The 14271-nt window shown below is 39.5% G+C and overlaps 1 protein-coding gene across 47 annotated transcripts in view; it reads right to left on the bottom strand.

The window, feature by feature from the left end:
* The window catches only part of LOC139747642 (uncharacterized), a 121813-nt gene that overhangs the window by 34699 nt on the left and 72843 nt on the right, over positions 1-14271 (bottom strand). For 44 of the 47 annotated variants that reach the window (XM_071660151.1, XM_071660154.1, XM_071660162.1 and 41 more), the window contains one exon: positions 5450-5560. The exons of the other annotated variants lie outside the window; for them this stretch is intronic. In XM_071660151.1, the coding sequence (XP_071516252.1) occupies positions 5450-5560 (111 nt within the window). The remainder of the gene's footprint in view (positions 1-5449; positions 5561-14271) is intronic. 47 annotated transcript variants of the gene reach the window in all.

Genomic DNA, 14271 nt, shown 5'->3' with positions numbered 1-14271 from the left:
TACTATTCGCCATTTCCCGCATTAGCGAGGTAGCGTTGAGAACAGAGGACTGGGCCTTTGAGGGAATATCCTCACCTGGCCCCCTTCTCTGTTCCCTCTTTTGGAAAATTAAAAAAAAAAAAAGCGAGAGGGGAGGATTTCCAGCCCCCCGCTCTCTCCCCTTTTAGTCGCCTTCTACGACACGCAGGGAATACGTGGGAAATATTCTTTCTCCCCTATCCCCAGGGATATATATATATATATATATATATATATATATATATATATATATTTCTTTCTTTCTTTCAAACTATTCGCCATTTCCCGCATTAGCGAGGTAGCGTTAAGAACAGAGGACTGGGCCTTTGAGGGAATACCCACACCTGGCCCAATTCTCTGTTCCTTCTTTTGGAAAATTAAAAAAAAAAAAAAACGAGAGGGGAGGATTTCCAGCTCCCCGCTCCCTCCCCTTTTAGTCGCCTTCTACGACACGCAGGGACTACCTGGGAAGTATTCTTAATCCCCTATCCCCATATATATATTCTTTCTTTCTTTAAACTATTCGCCATTTCCCACGTTAGCGAGGTAGCGTTAGGGACAGAGGACTGGGCCTTTTTTGGAATATCCTCATCTGGTCCCCTCTGTTCCTTTTTTTGGAAAATTAAAAAAAAAAAAAAACGAGAGGGAAGGATTTCCAGCCCCCTGCTCCCTCCCCTTTTAGTCGCCTTCTACGACACGCAGGGAATACGTGGGAAGTATTCTTAATCCCCTATCCCCAGGGATAATATATATATATTCCCACGTATTCCCTGCGTGTCATAGAAGGCGACTAAAAGGGGAAGGAGCGGGGGGCTGGAAATCCTCCCCTCGTTTTTTTTTTTTCTTAAATTTTCCAAAAGAAGGAACAGAGGGGGCCAGGTGAGGATATTCCAAAAAAGGCCCAGTCCTCTGTTCTTAACGCTACCTCGCTAACGCGGGAAATGGCGAATAGTTTAAAAGAATATATATATATATATATATATATATATATATATATATATATATATATATATATATATATATATATATTTTTTTTTTTTTTTTTTTATACTTTGTCGCTGTCTCCCGCGTTTGCGAGGTAGCGCAAGGAAACAGACGAAAGAAATGGCCCAACCCCCCCCCCATACACATGTACATACACACGTCCACACACGCAAATATACATACCTACACAGCTTTCCATGGTTTACCCCAGACGCTTCACATGCCTTGCTTCAATCCACTGACAGCACGTCAACCCCGGTATACCACATGACTCCAATTCACTCTATTTCTTGCCCTCCTTTCACCCTCCTGCATGTTCAGGCCCCGATCACACAAAATCTTTTTCACTCCATCTTTCCACCTCCAATTTGGTCTCCCTCTTCTCCTCGTTCCCTCCACCTCCGACACATATATCCTCTTGGTCAATCTCTCCTCACTCATTCTCTCCATGTGCCCAAACCATTTCAAAACACCCTCTTCTGCTCTCTCAACCACGCTCTTTTTATTTCCACACATCTCTCTTACCCTTACGTTACTTACTCGATCAAACCACCTCACACCACACATTGTCCTCAAACATCTCATTTCCAGCGCATCCATCCTCCTGCGCACATCTCTATCCATAGCCCACGCCTCGCAACCATACAACATTGTTGGAACCACTATTCCCTCAAACATACCCATTTTTGCTTTCCGAGATAATGTTCTCGACTTCCACACATTTTTCAAGGCTCCCAAAATTTTCGCCCCCTCCCCCACCCTATGATCCACTTCCGCTTCCATGGTTCCATCCGCTGACAGATCCACTCCCAGATATCTAAAACACTTCACTTCCTCCAGTTTTTCTCCATTCAAACTCACCTCCCAATTGACTTGACCCTCACCCCTACTGTACCTAATAACCTTGCTCTTATTCACATTTACTCTCAACTTTCTTCTTCCACACACTTTACCAAACTCAGTCACCAGCTTCTGCAGTTTCTCACATGAATCAGCCACCAGCGCTGTATCATCAGCGAACAACAACTGACTCACTTCCCAAGCTCTCTCATCCCCAACAGACTTCATACTTGCCCCTCTTTCCAGGACTCTTGCATTTACCTCCCTTACAACCCCATCCATAAACAAATTAAACAACCATGGAGACATCACACATCCCTGCCGCAAACCTACATTCACTGAGAACCAATCACTTTCCTCTCTTCCTACACGTACACATGCCTTACATCCTCGATAAAAACTTTTCACTGCTTCTAACAACTTGCCTCCCACACCATATATTCTTAATACCTTCCACAGAGCATCTCTATCAACTCTATCATATGCCTTCTCCAGATCCATAAATGCTACATACAAATCCATATATATATATATATATATATATATATATATATATATATTTCTTTTTTCTTTTCATACTATTCGCCATTTCCCGCGTTAGCAAGGTAGCGTTAAGAACAGAGGACTGGGCCTCTGAGGGAATATCCTCACCTGGCCTCATTCTCTGTTCCTTCTTTTGGAAAATTAAAAAAAACGAGAGGGGAGGATTTCCAGCCCCCCGCTCCCTCCCCTTTTAGTCGCCTTCTACGACACGCAGGGAATACATGGGAAGTATTCTTTCTCCCCTATCCCCAGGGATAATATATATATATATATATATATATATATATATATATATATATATATATATATATATATATATATATATGGATTTGTATGTAGCATTTATGGATCTGGAGAAGGCATATGATAGAGATGCTCTATGGAAGGTATTAAGAATATATGGTGTGGGAGGCAAGTTGTTAGAAGCAGTGAAAAGTTTTTATCGAGGATGTAAGGCATGTGTACATGTAGGGAGAGAGGAAAGTGATTGGTTCTAAGAGAATGTAGGTTTGCGGCAAGAGTGTGTGATGTCTCCATGGTTGTTTAATTTGTTTATGGATAGGGTTGTTAGGGAGGTGAATGCAAGGGTTTTGGAGAGAGTGGCAAGTATGCAGTCTGTTGTGGATGAGAGAGCTTGGGAAGTGAGTCAGTTGTTGTTCGCTGATGATACAGCACCGGTGGCTGATTCATGTGAGAAACTGCAGAAGCTGGTGACTGAGTTTGATAAAGTGTGAGAAAGAAGAAAGTTGAGAGTAAATGTGAATAAGAGCAAGGTTATTAGGTACAGTAGGGTTAAAGGTCAAGTCAATTGGGAGGTAAGTTTGAATGGAGAAAAACTGGAGGAAGTGAAGTGTTTTAGATATCTGGGAGTGGATTTGGCAGCGGATGGAACCATGGAAGCGGAAGTGAATTATAGGGTGGGGGAGGGGGCAAAAATTCTGGGAGCCTTGAAGAAAGTGTGGAATTTGAGAACATTATCTCCGAAAGCAAAATTGGGTATGTTTGAAGGAATAGTGGTTTCAACAATGCTATATGGCTGCGAGGCGTGGGCTATGGATAAAGTTGTGCGGAGGAGGGTGGATGTGCTGGAAATGAGATGTCTGAGGATAATATGTGGTGTGAGGTGGTTTGATCAAGTAAGTAATGACAGGGTAAGAGAGATGTGTGGTAATAAAAAGAGTGTGGTTGAGAGAGCAGAAGAGGGTGTTTTGAAATGGTTTGGTCGCATGGAGAGAATGAGTGAGGAAAGATTGACCAAGAGGATATACGTGTCAGAGGTGGAGGGAACGAGGAGAAGTGGGAGACCAAATTGGAGGTGGAAAGATGGAGTGAAAAAGATTTTGAGTGATCGGGGCCTGAACATGCAGGAGGGTGAAAGGCGGGCAAGGAATAGAGTGAATTGGACCGATGTGGTATACCAGGGTCGACGTGCTGTCAATGGATTGAACCACTGCATGTGAAGCGTCTGGGGTAAACCATGGAAAGTTGTGTGGGGCCTGGATGTGGAAAGGGATCTGTGGTTTCGGGCATTATTACATGACAGCTAGAGACTGAGTGTGAACGAATGGGGCCTTTGTTGTCTTTTCCTAGCGCTACCTCGCACACATGAGGGGGGAGGGGGATGTTATTCCATGTGTGGCGAGGTGGCGAAGGGAATAAATAAAGGCAGACAGTATGAATTATGTACATGTGTATATATGTATATGTCTGTGTGTGTATATATATGTGTACATTGAGATGTATAGGTATGTATATTGGCGTGTGTGGACGTGTATGTATATACATGTGTATGGGGGTGGGGTGGGCCATTTCTTTCGTCTGTTTCCTTGCGCTACCTCGCAAACGCGGGAGACAGCGACAAAGCAAAATAAATAAAATAATATATATATACATACGATGCTGTCTGTCTCCCGCATTAGCGAGGTAGCGCAAGGAAACAGACGAAAGAATGGTCCAACCCACCCACTTTCACATGTATATACATACACGTCCACACACGCAAATATACATACCTATATATCTCAACGTATACATTTATATATACACACAGACATATACATATATACACATGTACATAGTTCATATTGAATTATTCTTTGTTTCCTGGCACTAGGCTACCTCGCTGATGCGAGAAACGACATTCAAGTATATTTACTTATGTATGACAATTATATCATTACAGTGTTTCCATACAAGACTAGGGGCATACAAGCATGCACCGATTTATCAACTGTTTTTAACTACGTTACCATTTTGTTACATTCTCTCAGTTCACTCAAACATCCTTAACCCAAGTGCTATCTGGAACAACTGCTTTTACAGTAAAATAGAACTTCTTAATTTCATTCTGCACAATCTGATGATTCATGTCCCTTCTTAAAAACTCACAAAGCATGAACACTTCCATGGTACAGTTCTTCAACAAACACCTATAAGCTTAATGTACTGTCATTTAGTTTATCCATCATCCTTCAATGTGATTTTCATTACTATTCCCATAGTCCCATACTTCAAGAGCCAATAAAAATCTGAGAGTATCCAGAGTACCAATGATACTAATGATCCTTGGATACCGATAGTGAATGCCCTCACTTTATGTGCCTCAAGACCTTGAGAAAGCTTCTACCTTCCAGTACATTCTTGATTCTCCCTAATTCATGAGGCACCAACAGTAACCGAGTCTTCCAGTAAAAATCCTCTATTTGCTCCTGCTCCGACTTTAAGAAAGACATAAAACAGGAGGGGATGATTTCCAACCTATCCCCACTCATTTCCCATATTCTCTAAAATGTGAAAAGCATTCTTTCTCCCTATCTTCAGAAATAACTCAAGGTAAGCTACCAGACAAAAACATGGTACTCTTCTAATATACTGCATCCAGAGACAAAGTTAAATCTGATAAAAAAGTATCTCACTCACGGTAAACTTCGGAATTCTCAAGCTTCTTAATTTCTCTGGTCTACTTCTATAATCAACTTGAATAAACAACTAAAATACTTACTGAGTAAAGTTATAATCTACTTTGAAATCCATATCAGATGATAAAAACAAAGCATTGGCACACCTTAACAACTTCCACAACCTTCTCTACAACCTCTGGTTCAGGCTGCTGAGATGTTTGCGTGGCGACCTGTAAAGCCTTAGTCTCAAACTCACTCAGGAATGCCCCTTGGTCCTGAAATAAGAAGAAAGCCCTAAACCTTAGCAATTACACTTAAATAAGACTTCGAAGTTCTTATTACAAAAAGCACCTTACAAAAATTATGTATTTAACTAAATTTGAAGTTAATAATCCTTCTTGATACTTTTAATTCAAGGCCACTCAAGAACCATTTGCTTTCAAGGTAAACCTCAAGCACAATTTAATGTTTCAATCACCAGTATAAATACAATCATGAAAAATATTACTTTCAGGCATGATACTTGAAAATTTGAAAAACTTCAACATCAATTATAAAAAACAAAATCTATGCACTAAGTCTCAATAGCTTCATACCATACTTGATATCTACCAATGAGATGTCCACAAATATTAATACTGATGCACATCAAGAAATGCTCACATCTTAGCCACTTCCACAAACCACTTTACCTACAGCCCCTTAAATGCAAACCATGACACTACCAGAAAACAATTCATAAACTCAGTTACTGTACATCTACATATGAAAAAGGTCAGAGAAATACAGTTGAAACCAGCACTTTGTGATTAATAACTGTTATCAGTAAATAACAAATGCACTCTAAGCAGCATACATAAATCTAAACCATACTCAATTTAATCACCTACAGAGAAATTACTTTTCACTAGTCTACTGAACTGTGCTCGAAAAATATATTTCTGTAATTTCATTGAAACTTAGGAAGCCTGGTACAATATTGAAAAAATGCAAAATTTAAGATGAATTGCTTTCATGGGTATATGATAGAGTATCAGCAAACTCATACTTTCACATTCAAGTGCAATGCTTGGCAACACCATGAACATCACATTCCACTAAAAAAACAATTTCTATCAAACATCTCTAATTACTGTCACCCATAGTTGCATTACTCATAATCATGCTTTTTAGTTTTTCCATATATCTATGGCTCTTCCTAATTTACCATACTCCAAAAGACAATCAAATTCTTACATCACTGCAGTTCAAACTAATAATAACCAAATGTAAAGAATGACCCTCTTGATTACTCATTTTTCACTTTTCAATTAACTTAATCCAAATCTTTTAAGAAATTCATTTGAATCTCTCTCAACCATTCTTTAACTATCACTAATCTGGCAAGAGTGAGCAAAAACTACAAACAATAAAACTCTCTATTATATTGCTATTCATTTATGTTCTTTATGACAAGCTCAACAAAATCTTTCCTCTTACAACATTGCTAAATAGCATCCACTACTTTAACACATTTCCAGATTAACTTATCTCCTTAACATAACTCTCCAACACCATACTCAAAAGATTCCAACCCTTAACTACCATATAAACATTCACGAATAATCATCTGAATCACATAATTCCTACGTTAGCCCAAACCAAAATGCATTCTACCATCCTAAGGATTAACTGATCTTTTGCATAAAAACACTGTTACATTCTTCCCCTTCTAAGCAATCCTTGGTCTTCCTATACGAATATTTCCCAATGCACCAAATGTTTCCATATTCTTATGTTGTCTCTTATCCTTTCTTCTCTTTATATACACAAAAACCTTGATTGACATGGTATTATAGTAAGGTGCTAGTGACAAGGATGTGCAAAATATGTGCCATGACCAAAAACTTATTTTTAAGACCATAAGGGCCATGCTGCATAATAACGAAATGAAAGGATTCTGAAAAAGTTGCATATCTGACTAAAGCAGAATGTGCATAATGTGCCATGACCATTATGTATGGAGATTACCCTGGCCATGCAGCATGAAAAGGGAATCAGTGTTAGAAAAAAGGATACCTTTTCAAGATCAATTAAGCCTAAAAAACTTTCAAAAGATTTAGTGTTTCATTTCTTGTATGGAAAACTTTTTTCTCTATATAGAAAAAAAATTTTAGCTAACATCCAATATCTGGACAAAATTTCAGTCTTGCTTCATCAAAATAAAGAGAAATATCTGCTGAAATTGAGTGTAAACCTGAGAGACATATACAAAATAAAGAAAACTCAATATGAAGAAACAGAGACAATCCTACAATTCAAAAATCAATGTGGACAGTATAATACAAGTATGACTCCCACGAGAGAGAGAGAGAGAGAGAGAGAGAGAGAGAGAGAGAGAGAGAGAGAGAGAGAGAGAGAGAGAGAGAGAGAGAAATGGTACTTAATTATCTAAAAAACAAAACTAAAGAAAATTCACTTTCATGTGTGTTCTTATGGTATGCGTAATCAGAAGTTTGCCTAATCACTGGAATTCGTAAAGAGAAACAGGATGTACTACTCCGTACATAATGAGGTATATGCTTTTAATAAATAAATGAATTAAGGGGTTTCCATTTCTGTGAATATTTATGTAAACCAGTACTGACTGGGAAATGATGCCAAAAAGGAAGTAAAAACTCAATATAAGAGAGAGAGAGAGAGAGAGAGAGAGAGAGAGAGAGAGAGAGAGAGAGAGAGAGAGAGAGAGAGAGAGAGAGAGAGAGAGAGAGAGAGAGACTGCACCTACCAATAACTACCAACGGTGAGGGTTTGCCATCAGACAAGGAAAGTATGTAGTGCTCACCTCATATCTTGAGTAGTGAGCTACACTTACTCTTTATTGCCACACACATTGTGTTATCTATACTGATTCTTGAACTGCTTTCAATCAACTGTCATGACTTCTAAATGATTCTGCAATAATTTCATCTTTGTTTTTATACTTTGTCACTGTCTCCCAAATTAGTGAGGTAGCGCAAGGAAACAGACAAAAGAATGGCCCACCCACCCACATAATCATGCATATACATACACGTCCACAAACGTACATACATACCTATACACTTCAACGTATACATACATATACATAAACAGACATATACATATATACACAGGTGCATATTCAAACATGCTGCCTTCATCCATTCCCATCGCCACCCTGCCACACATGAAATGGCACCCCCCTCCCCCCACATGCGTGCGAGGTAGCACTAAGAAAAGACAACAAAGGCCACATTCATTCACAATCAGTCTAGCTGTCATATGTAATGATCCGAAACCACTGCTCCCTTTCCAAATCCAGGCCCCACAAAACTTTCTATGGTTTACTCCAGATACTTCACATGCCCTGGTTCAATCCACTGACAGCACATCGACCCCAGTACACCACATTGTTCCAATTCACTCTATTCCTTGCACACCTTTCATACTCCTGCATGTTCAGGCCCTAATTGCTCAAAATCTTTTTCACTCCATCCTTCCACCTCCAATTTGGTCTCCAATTCTCATTCCCTCCACCTCTGACACTTGTATCCTCTTTGTCAATCTTTCCTCACTCATTCTCTCCAAGTGACCAAACCATTTCAATACACCCTCTTCTGCTCTCTCAACCACACTCTTTTTATTACCACACATTTCTCTTACCCTTTCATTACTCACTTGATCAAACCACCTCACACAACATACTGTCCTCAAACATCTCATTTCCAACACATCCACCCTCCTCCACACAACCCAATCTATAGCCCACGCCTTGCAACCATATAACATTGTTGGAACCACTATTCCTTCAAATATACCCATTTTTGCTCTCCAAGATAATGTTCTCGCCTTCCACACACTCTTCAACGCTCCCAGAACCACCGCTCCCACCTCCACCCTGTGACTCACTTTTGCTTCAATGGTTCCATCCACTGCTAAATCCACTCCCAGATACCTAAAACACTTCACTTCCTCTAGTTTTTCTCCATTCAAACTTACCTCCCAATTGACTTGTCCCTCAACCCTACTGAACCTAATAACCTTGCTCTTATTCACATTTACTCTCAGCTTTCTTCTCTTACACACTTTACCAAACTCAGGCACCAGCTTCCGCAGTTTTCACCCAAATCAGCCACCAATGCTATATCATCAGTGAACAACAAATGACTCGCTTCCCAAGCCCTCTCATCCACAACAGACTGCATACTTCAAAGCAAACACCTGATCCACACATTCTCTACCACTTATGAAACCACGCTGCTCTTCCCCAATCTGATGCTCTGTACAAGCCTTCACCCTCTCAATCAATACCCTCCCATATAATTTTCCAGGAATACTCAACAAACTTATACCTCTGTAATTTGAGCATTCACCTTTATCCCCTTTGCTTTTGTACAATGGCACTATGCATGCATCCCGCCAATCCTCAGGCATTTCACCATTAGCCATACTTACATTGAATATCCTCACCAACCAAGCAACAACACAGTCACCCCTTTTTTTAATAAATTCCACTGCAATACCATCCAAACCTGCTGCCTTGCCAGCTTTCATCTTCAGCAAAGCTTTCACTACCTCTTCTCTTTACCAAACCATTCTCCCTGACTCTCTTACTTCACACACGACATCGACCAAAACACCCTATCTGCCACTCTACCATTAAACACTCAACAAATCTTTAAAAAACTCACTCCATCTCCTCACTTCACCACTACTTGTTATTACCTCCCCATTAGCCCCCTTCACCAATGTTCCCATTTGTTCTCTTGTGTTACACACTTTATTTACCTCCTTCCAAAACATCTTTTTATTCTCCCTAAAATGTAATGATACTCTCACCCCAACTTTCATTTGCCCTCTTTTTCACCTCTTGCACCTTTCTCTTGACCTCCTCCCTCTTTCTTTTATACATCTCCCAGTCATTTGCACTATTTCCCTGCAAAAATCATCCAAATGCCTCTCTCTTCTCTTTCACTAACAATCTTACCTCTTCATCCGACCACTCACAACCCTCTCTAATCTGCCCACCTCCCACCTTTCTCATACCACAGGCATCTTTTGTGCAAGCCATCACTGCTTCCTTAAATACATCCTATTCCTCCCCCACTCCCCTTACATCATTTGCTCTCACCTTTTTCCATTCTGCACTCAACCTCTCCTGGTACTTCCTCACACAAGTCTCCTTTCCAAGCTCACTTACTCTCACCACTCTCTTCACCCCAACATTCTCTGTTCTTTTCAGAAAACCTCTACAAATCTTCACCTTTGCCTCAACAAGATAATGATCAGACATCCCTCCAGTTCCCTCTCTCAGCACATCAACATCCAAAAGTCTCTCTTTCATGCACCTATCAACACATAATCCAATAACTCTCTGGCCATCTCTCCTACTTACATATGTAACCTTATGTATATCTCTCTTTTTAAACCAGGTATTCCCAATCACCAGTCCTTTTTCAGCACACAAATCCACAGGCTCTTCACCATTTCCATTTACACCAATGAACATTCCATGTATACCAATTATTCCCTCAACTGCCACATTACTCACCTTTGCATTCAAATCAACCACCACTATAACCCGGTCTCATGCATCAAAGCTGCTAACACACTCACTCAACTGCTCCCAAAACACATGCCTGTAATGATCTTTCTTCTCATGACCAGGGGCACTGGCACCAATAATTACCCATCTCTCTCCATCCACTTTCAGTTTTACCCATATCAATCTAGAGTTTACTTTCTTACACTCCATCACATACTCCCACAACTCCTGCTTCAGGAGTAGTGCTACTCCCTCCTTTGCTCTTGTCCTCTCATCAACTCCTGACTTTAATCCCAAGACATTCCTAAACCACTCTTCCCTTCATCCTTGAGCTTTGTTTCACTCAGAGCCAAAACATCCAGTTCCTTTCCTCAAACTTACTACCTATCTCTCCTTTTTTCTTATCTTGGTTATATCCACACCCATTTAGACACTCCAATCTGAGCCTCTGAGGAAGATTAGCACTCCCTGCATGACTCCTCCTGTTTCCCCTTTTAGAAAGTTAAAATACGAGGAGGGGAGGGTTTATAGCCCACCGCTCACGTCACCTTTAGTCGCCTTCTACAACACATGGGAATGCATGGGAAGCATTCTTTCCTCCCTATCCCAGGGATGTACTTATCCTCTGGAAAATTCTGGTTTCACTAGGTTATAAACTAAATGACTATTACATCCCATCTCAAATGTCTTTCATTATTCTTTTTTAAATATCTTTTCCAAATGTTCCAAAGTATTACTATAGACTATTACAGTTTCAGTCATACTGAAAAGCTCCCAAAGCAAAACAGTTGTTTTTGATACCCTCAATTTGTCACCATGCATATATCATACATCTTTCTCCTTTCTATGATGCACAGTTCAACCTGTTTAACCTTTTCAAGATAATTCAACTCCTCCATCCTCGAGACTTTCCTCGAGAAGTGTCTCTAGATTCTTTACATCCTTCTTGTTTCCTTTGTTCTGATGGTGACCATATAATATGGCAGCATTCAAGTTTGTGTTTTAATTATATACTATACTGAACTGCTTTATCATCAAAGATTCATCCCTTGTGGTGAATGTCTTCATTCATCAATCCACTCATTACAGTACTTAAATTACTTGAACAGATAAACTTTTTCATTACAGAGTTCTCATATTCTACCTTCTTTACAATCACTCTTAAGTTTTTAACCCTGACTTCTTCATGAATTTCCTTTCCTGTTGGCCCTTTGTGAGGTTTAACTGTTACATCTAATAAACCTCCACAACTTGGTTGCTTGAATGGCTCTTCAGCAAATACTAATAAATTTTTCTCTGTCCATCTTTGCAATATCTCTTTGTCCTCTTCCACATTCAACACCATGCTTATTCTGGGGGCACTTTCTAATACTCTATTTCACATCAACAGTACATATATGATAGACATCATCATTATGAAAAGTGCTGGGGCTAAAGCTGCTCCTTGAGATGCTTCTGACAAAAGATCATCCTCATCCACATCAACCCACTTACTCCCACTTTGAATTCTCTGTTTGAAAAAAATCTCCTACCTTGAATCTTCTGTTTGACAAACTCCTTGAACCATTTGCCTAATTTACCTCCCATGCCCTGTTTAGCCCCCTTTTTCCAACATGATTTTACAGTTCACTGTCAAATACCTTAGAAATGCAGTAAAGACAGTCTCTATTCTTATCCCTTGCATTACTGTATCACATATCCTTTTATGCACATTAGCAGATGCATTTCTGGACTTTTGCCAAGTACAAATTTTCAGCATTGACATTAATAAGTGCTATCAGTTGTTTCCTTGTTTGTTTACCACCCTTTCAAAGGATTCACCCACATTTAGAATTAAACATGTCATTCTACTGCCATGGAAGATGCTTTAGTCCCCTTTATGAATGAATGACAAGCCATTTTTCTCTTGTTATATAATTCAAAGTTGCTTCAATGTCAGTGAAAGCATTCTTATCAAATTCATCATTAAGCCATTATTGACATTTTCTTTGACTTTTGTACTAAACACTGATTTGTAATGATCTATTGATCAATTAGCATTATACATATTCTCTTTGGTGTCATTCTCATACTCCTCTCACACAGTGAATGATTCTATTTCCATTTTCTTCATTTAATTACAAAACAGCTCCCCTGGTTCTCATATGCTCTGCGATGTGCCCATACAGGGAGTTTCCCAGCTTACATTCTTGGAACTTGTGTTTCCATGACCTTCTCTTTCCATGAAAATCGAAGTTTTCCAAGCGGAATTCCTCATACTGGGGTTCTTGTTGTATGCAAGAACTGCATTCTTAAATCATGGGCATAACTCGAAATTTCATACAATGAGAAGCTGATTAAATATCAAAATAGGGCTGCATTCAATAACTTATTCAGAATCAACTCCTGACCCATTTCTATGACTTTCCTTACATTATAACAATAACATTACTTAATAACAATGATAGATAATAAAGCAGTTTACACTGACCTAAGTACTCACCAACAAAAGCAAAAAAGTATGCTCAGATGGATGAGGTAGTTGTGTGAAGTAGTGGTGGTGATCTAGAAGTTGATTTATGGAGAGGATGGTGCAGGGTCATCTGTGTCATTATTACTTGGTAGCATAAGCAAATTAACATTAGACAGAGAAGACAACTTCATCTTTTTTAACACTGGATTCATTACTTTGCTGGTGATCTTGGCTTTGCCAAAAGAGAAGTTGAATGGAAAACAAATATTATGTTCTCCATATTCCTTGATGTTTCTAATGGCTGAATTACAAGGTTTAACACAAAACTAAGAGCTGGGGGTCCGTCAGCTTCAAAGCATTTTAGAATTTCCAATTTCAGCTCCAAGACTAGTGCAGTCCTCTTTCTCTTTGTGGCAAGACAAAGGAGAAGGCTAGATGAACTAGCAGGGTATTTGAATGCCATATCAAAAAATAAGTATGGCAACAAAAAATACAAAACAAAATCAGCAGGAGCAGCACAGATCCACATAGCACAATGGACAATGCAATACAGACTGGCATCACCTGCCGTGAAATACTTCCTGTCTACACCCAGAATGGGTGGCTATGAAATGGAGTGGCAAGAAACATGTTTCACCCAGACTTACCATGTAAGACCAAAATTTTCTTGCAGATATTTAACTATATGTCTCTTTTTCCCACTTGTCTGTCGTTTGCCACTTTATCAAAGTAGTGCCACCAACAGAAGAAATAGCCTTGTTTGTTCACATCCACTATCTAACTGTCATGCAAAATAAACCAAAACCAGATCACCCCATCCACAGTCAAGCTCCAAAGGTCATTCCATGGTTTTCCCCATTTCATTCATATGACCTGGTTCAGCTCACTGACAGCACTATGTTCTCTGTATAACACAGATCCAATCTGTTCCCTTCCATGCACACCTCTTAACCTCCTGAATGTTCCAGCTCTGATAGCTCAAATGCATC

This window comes from Panulirus ornatus, chromosome 69 (assembly GCF_036320965.1).
Source record: "Panulirus ornatus isolate Po-2019 chromosome 69, ASM3632096v1, whole genome shotgun sequence".
NCBI classification, from domain to species: domain Eukaryota; kingdom Metazoa; phylum Arthropoda; class Malacostraca; order Decapoda; family Palinuridae; genus Panulirus; species Panulirus ornatus.
The sequence above is the reverse complement of the archived record's forward strand: the minus strand, read 5'-3'. Positions and strand labels throughout refer to the sequence as shown.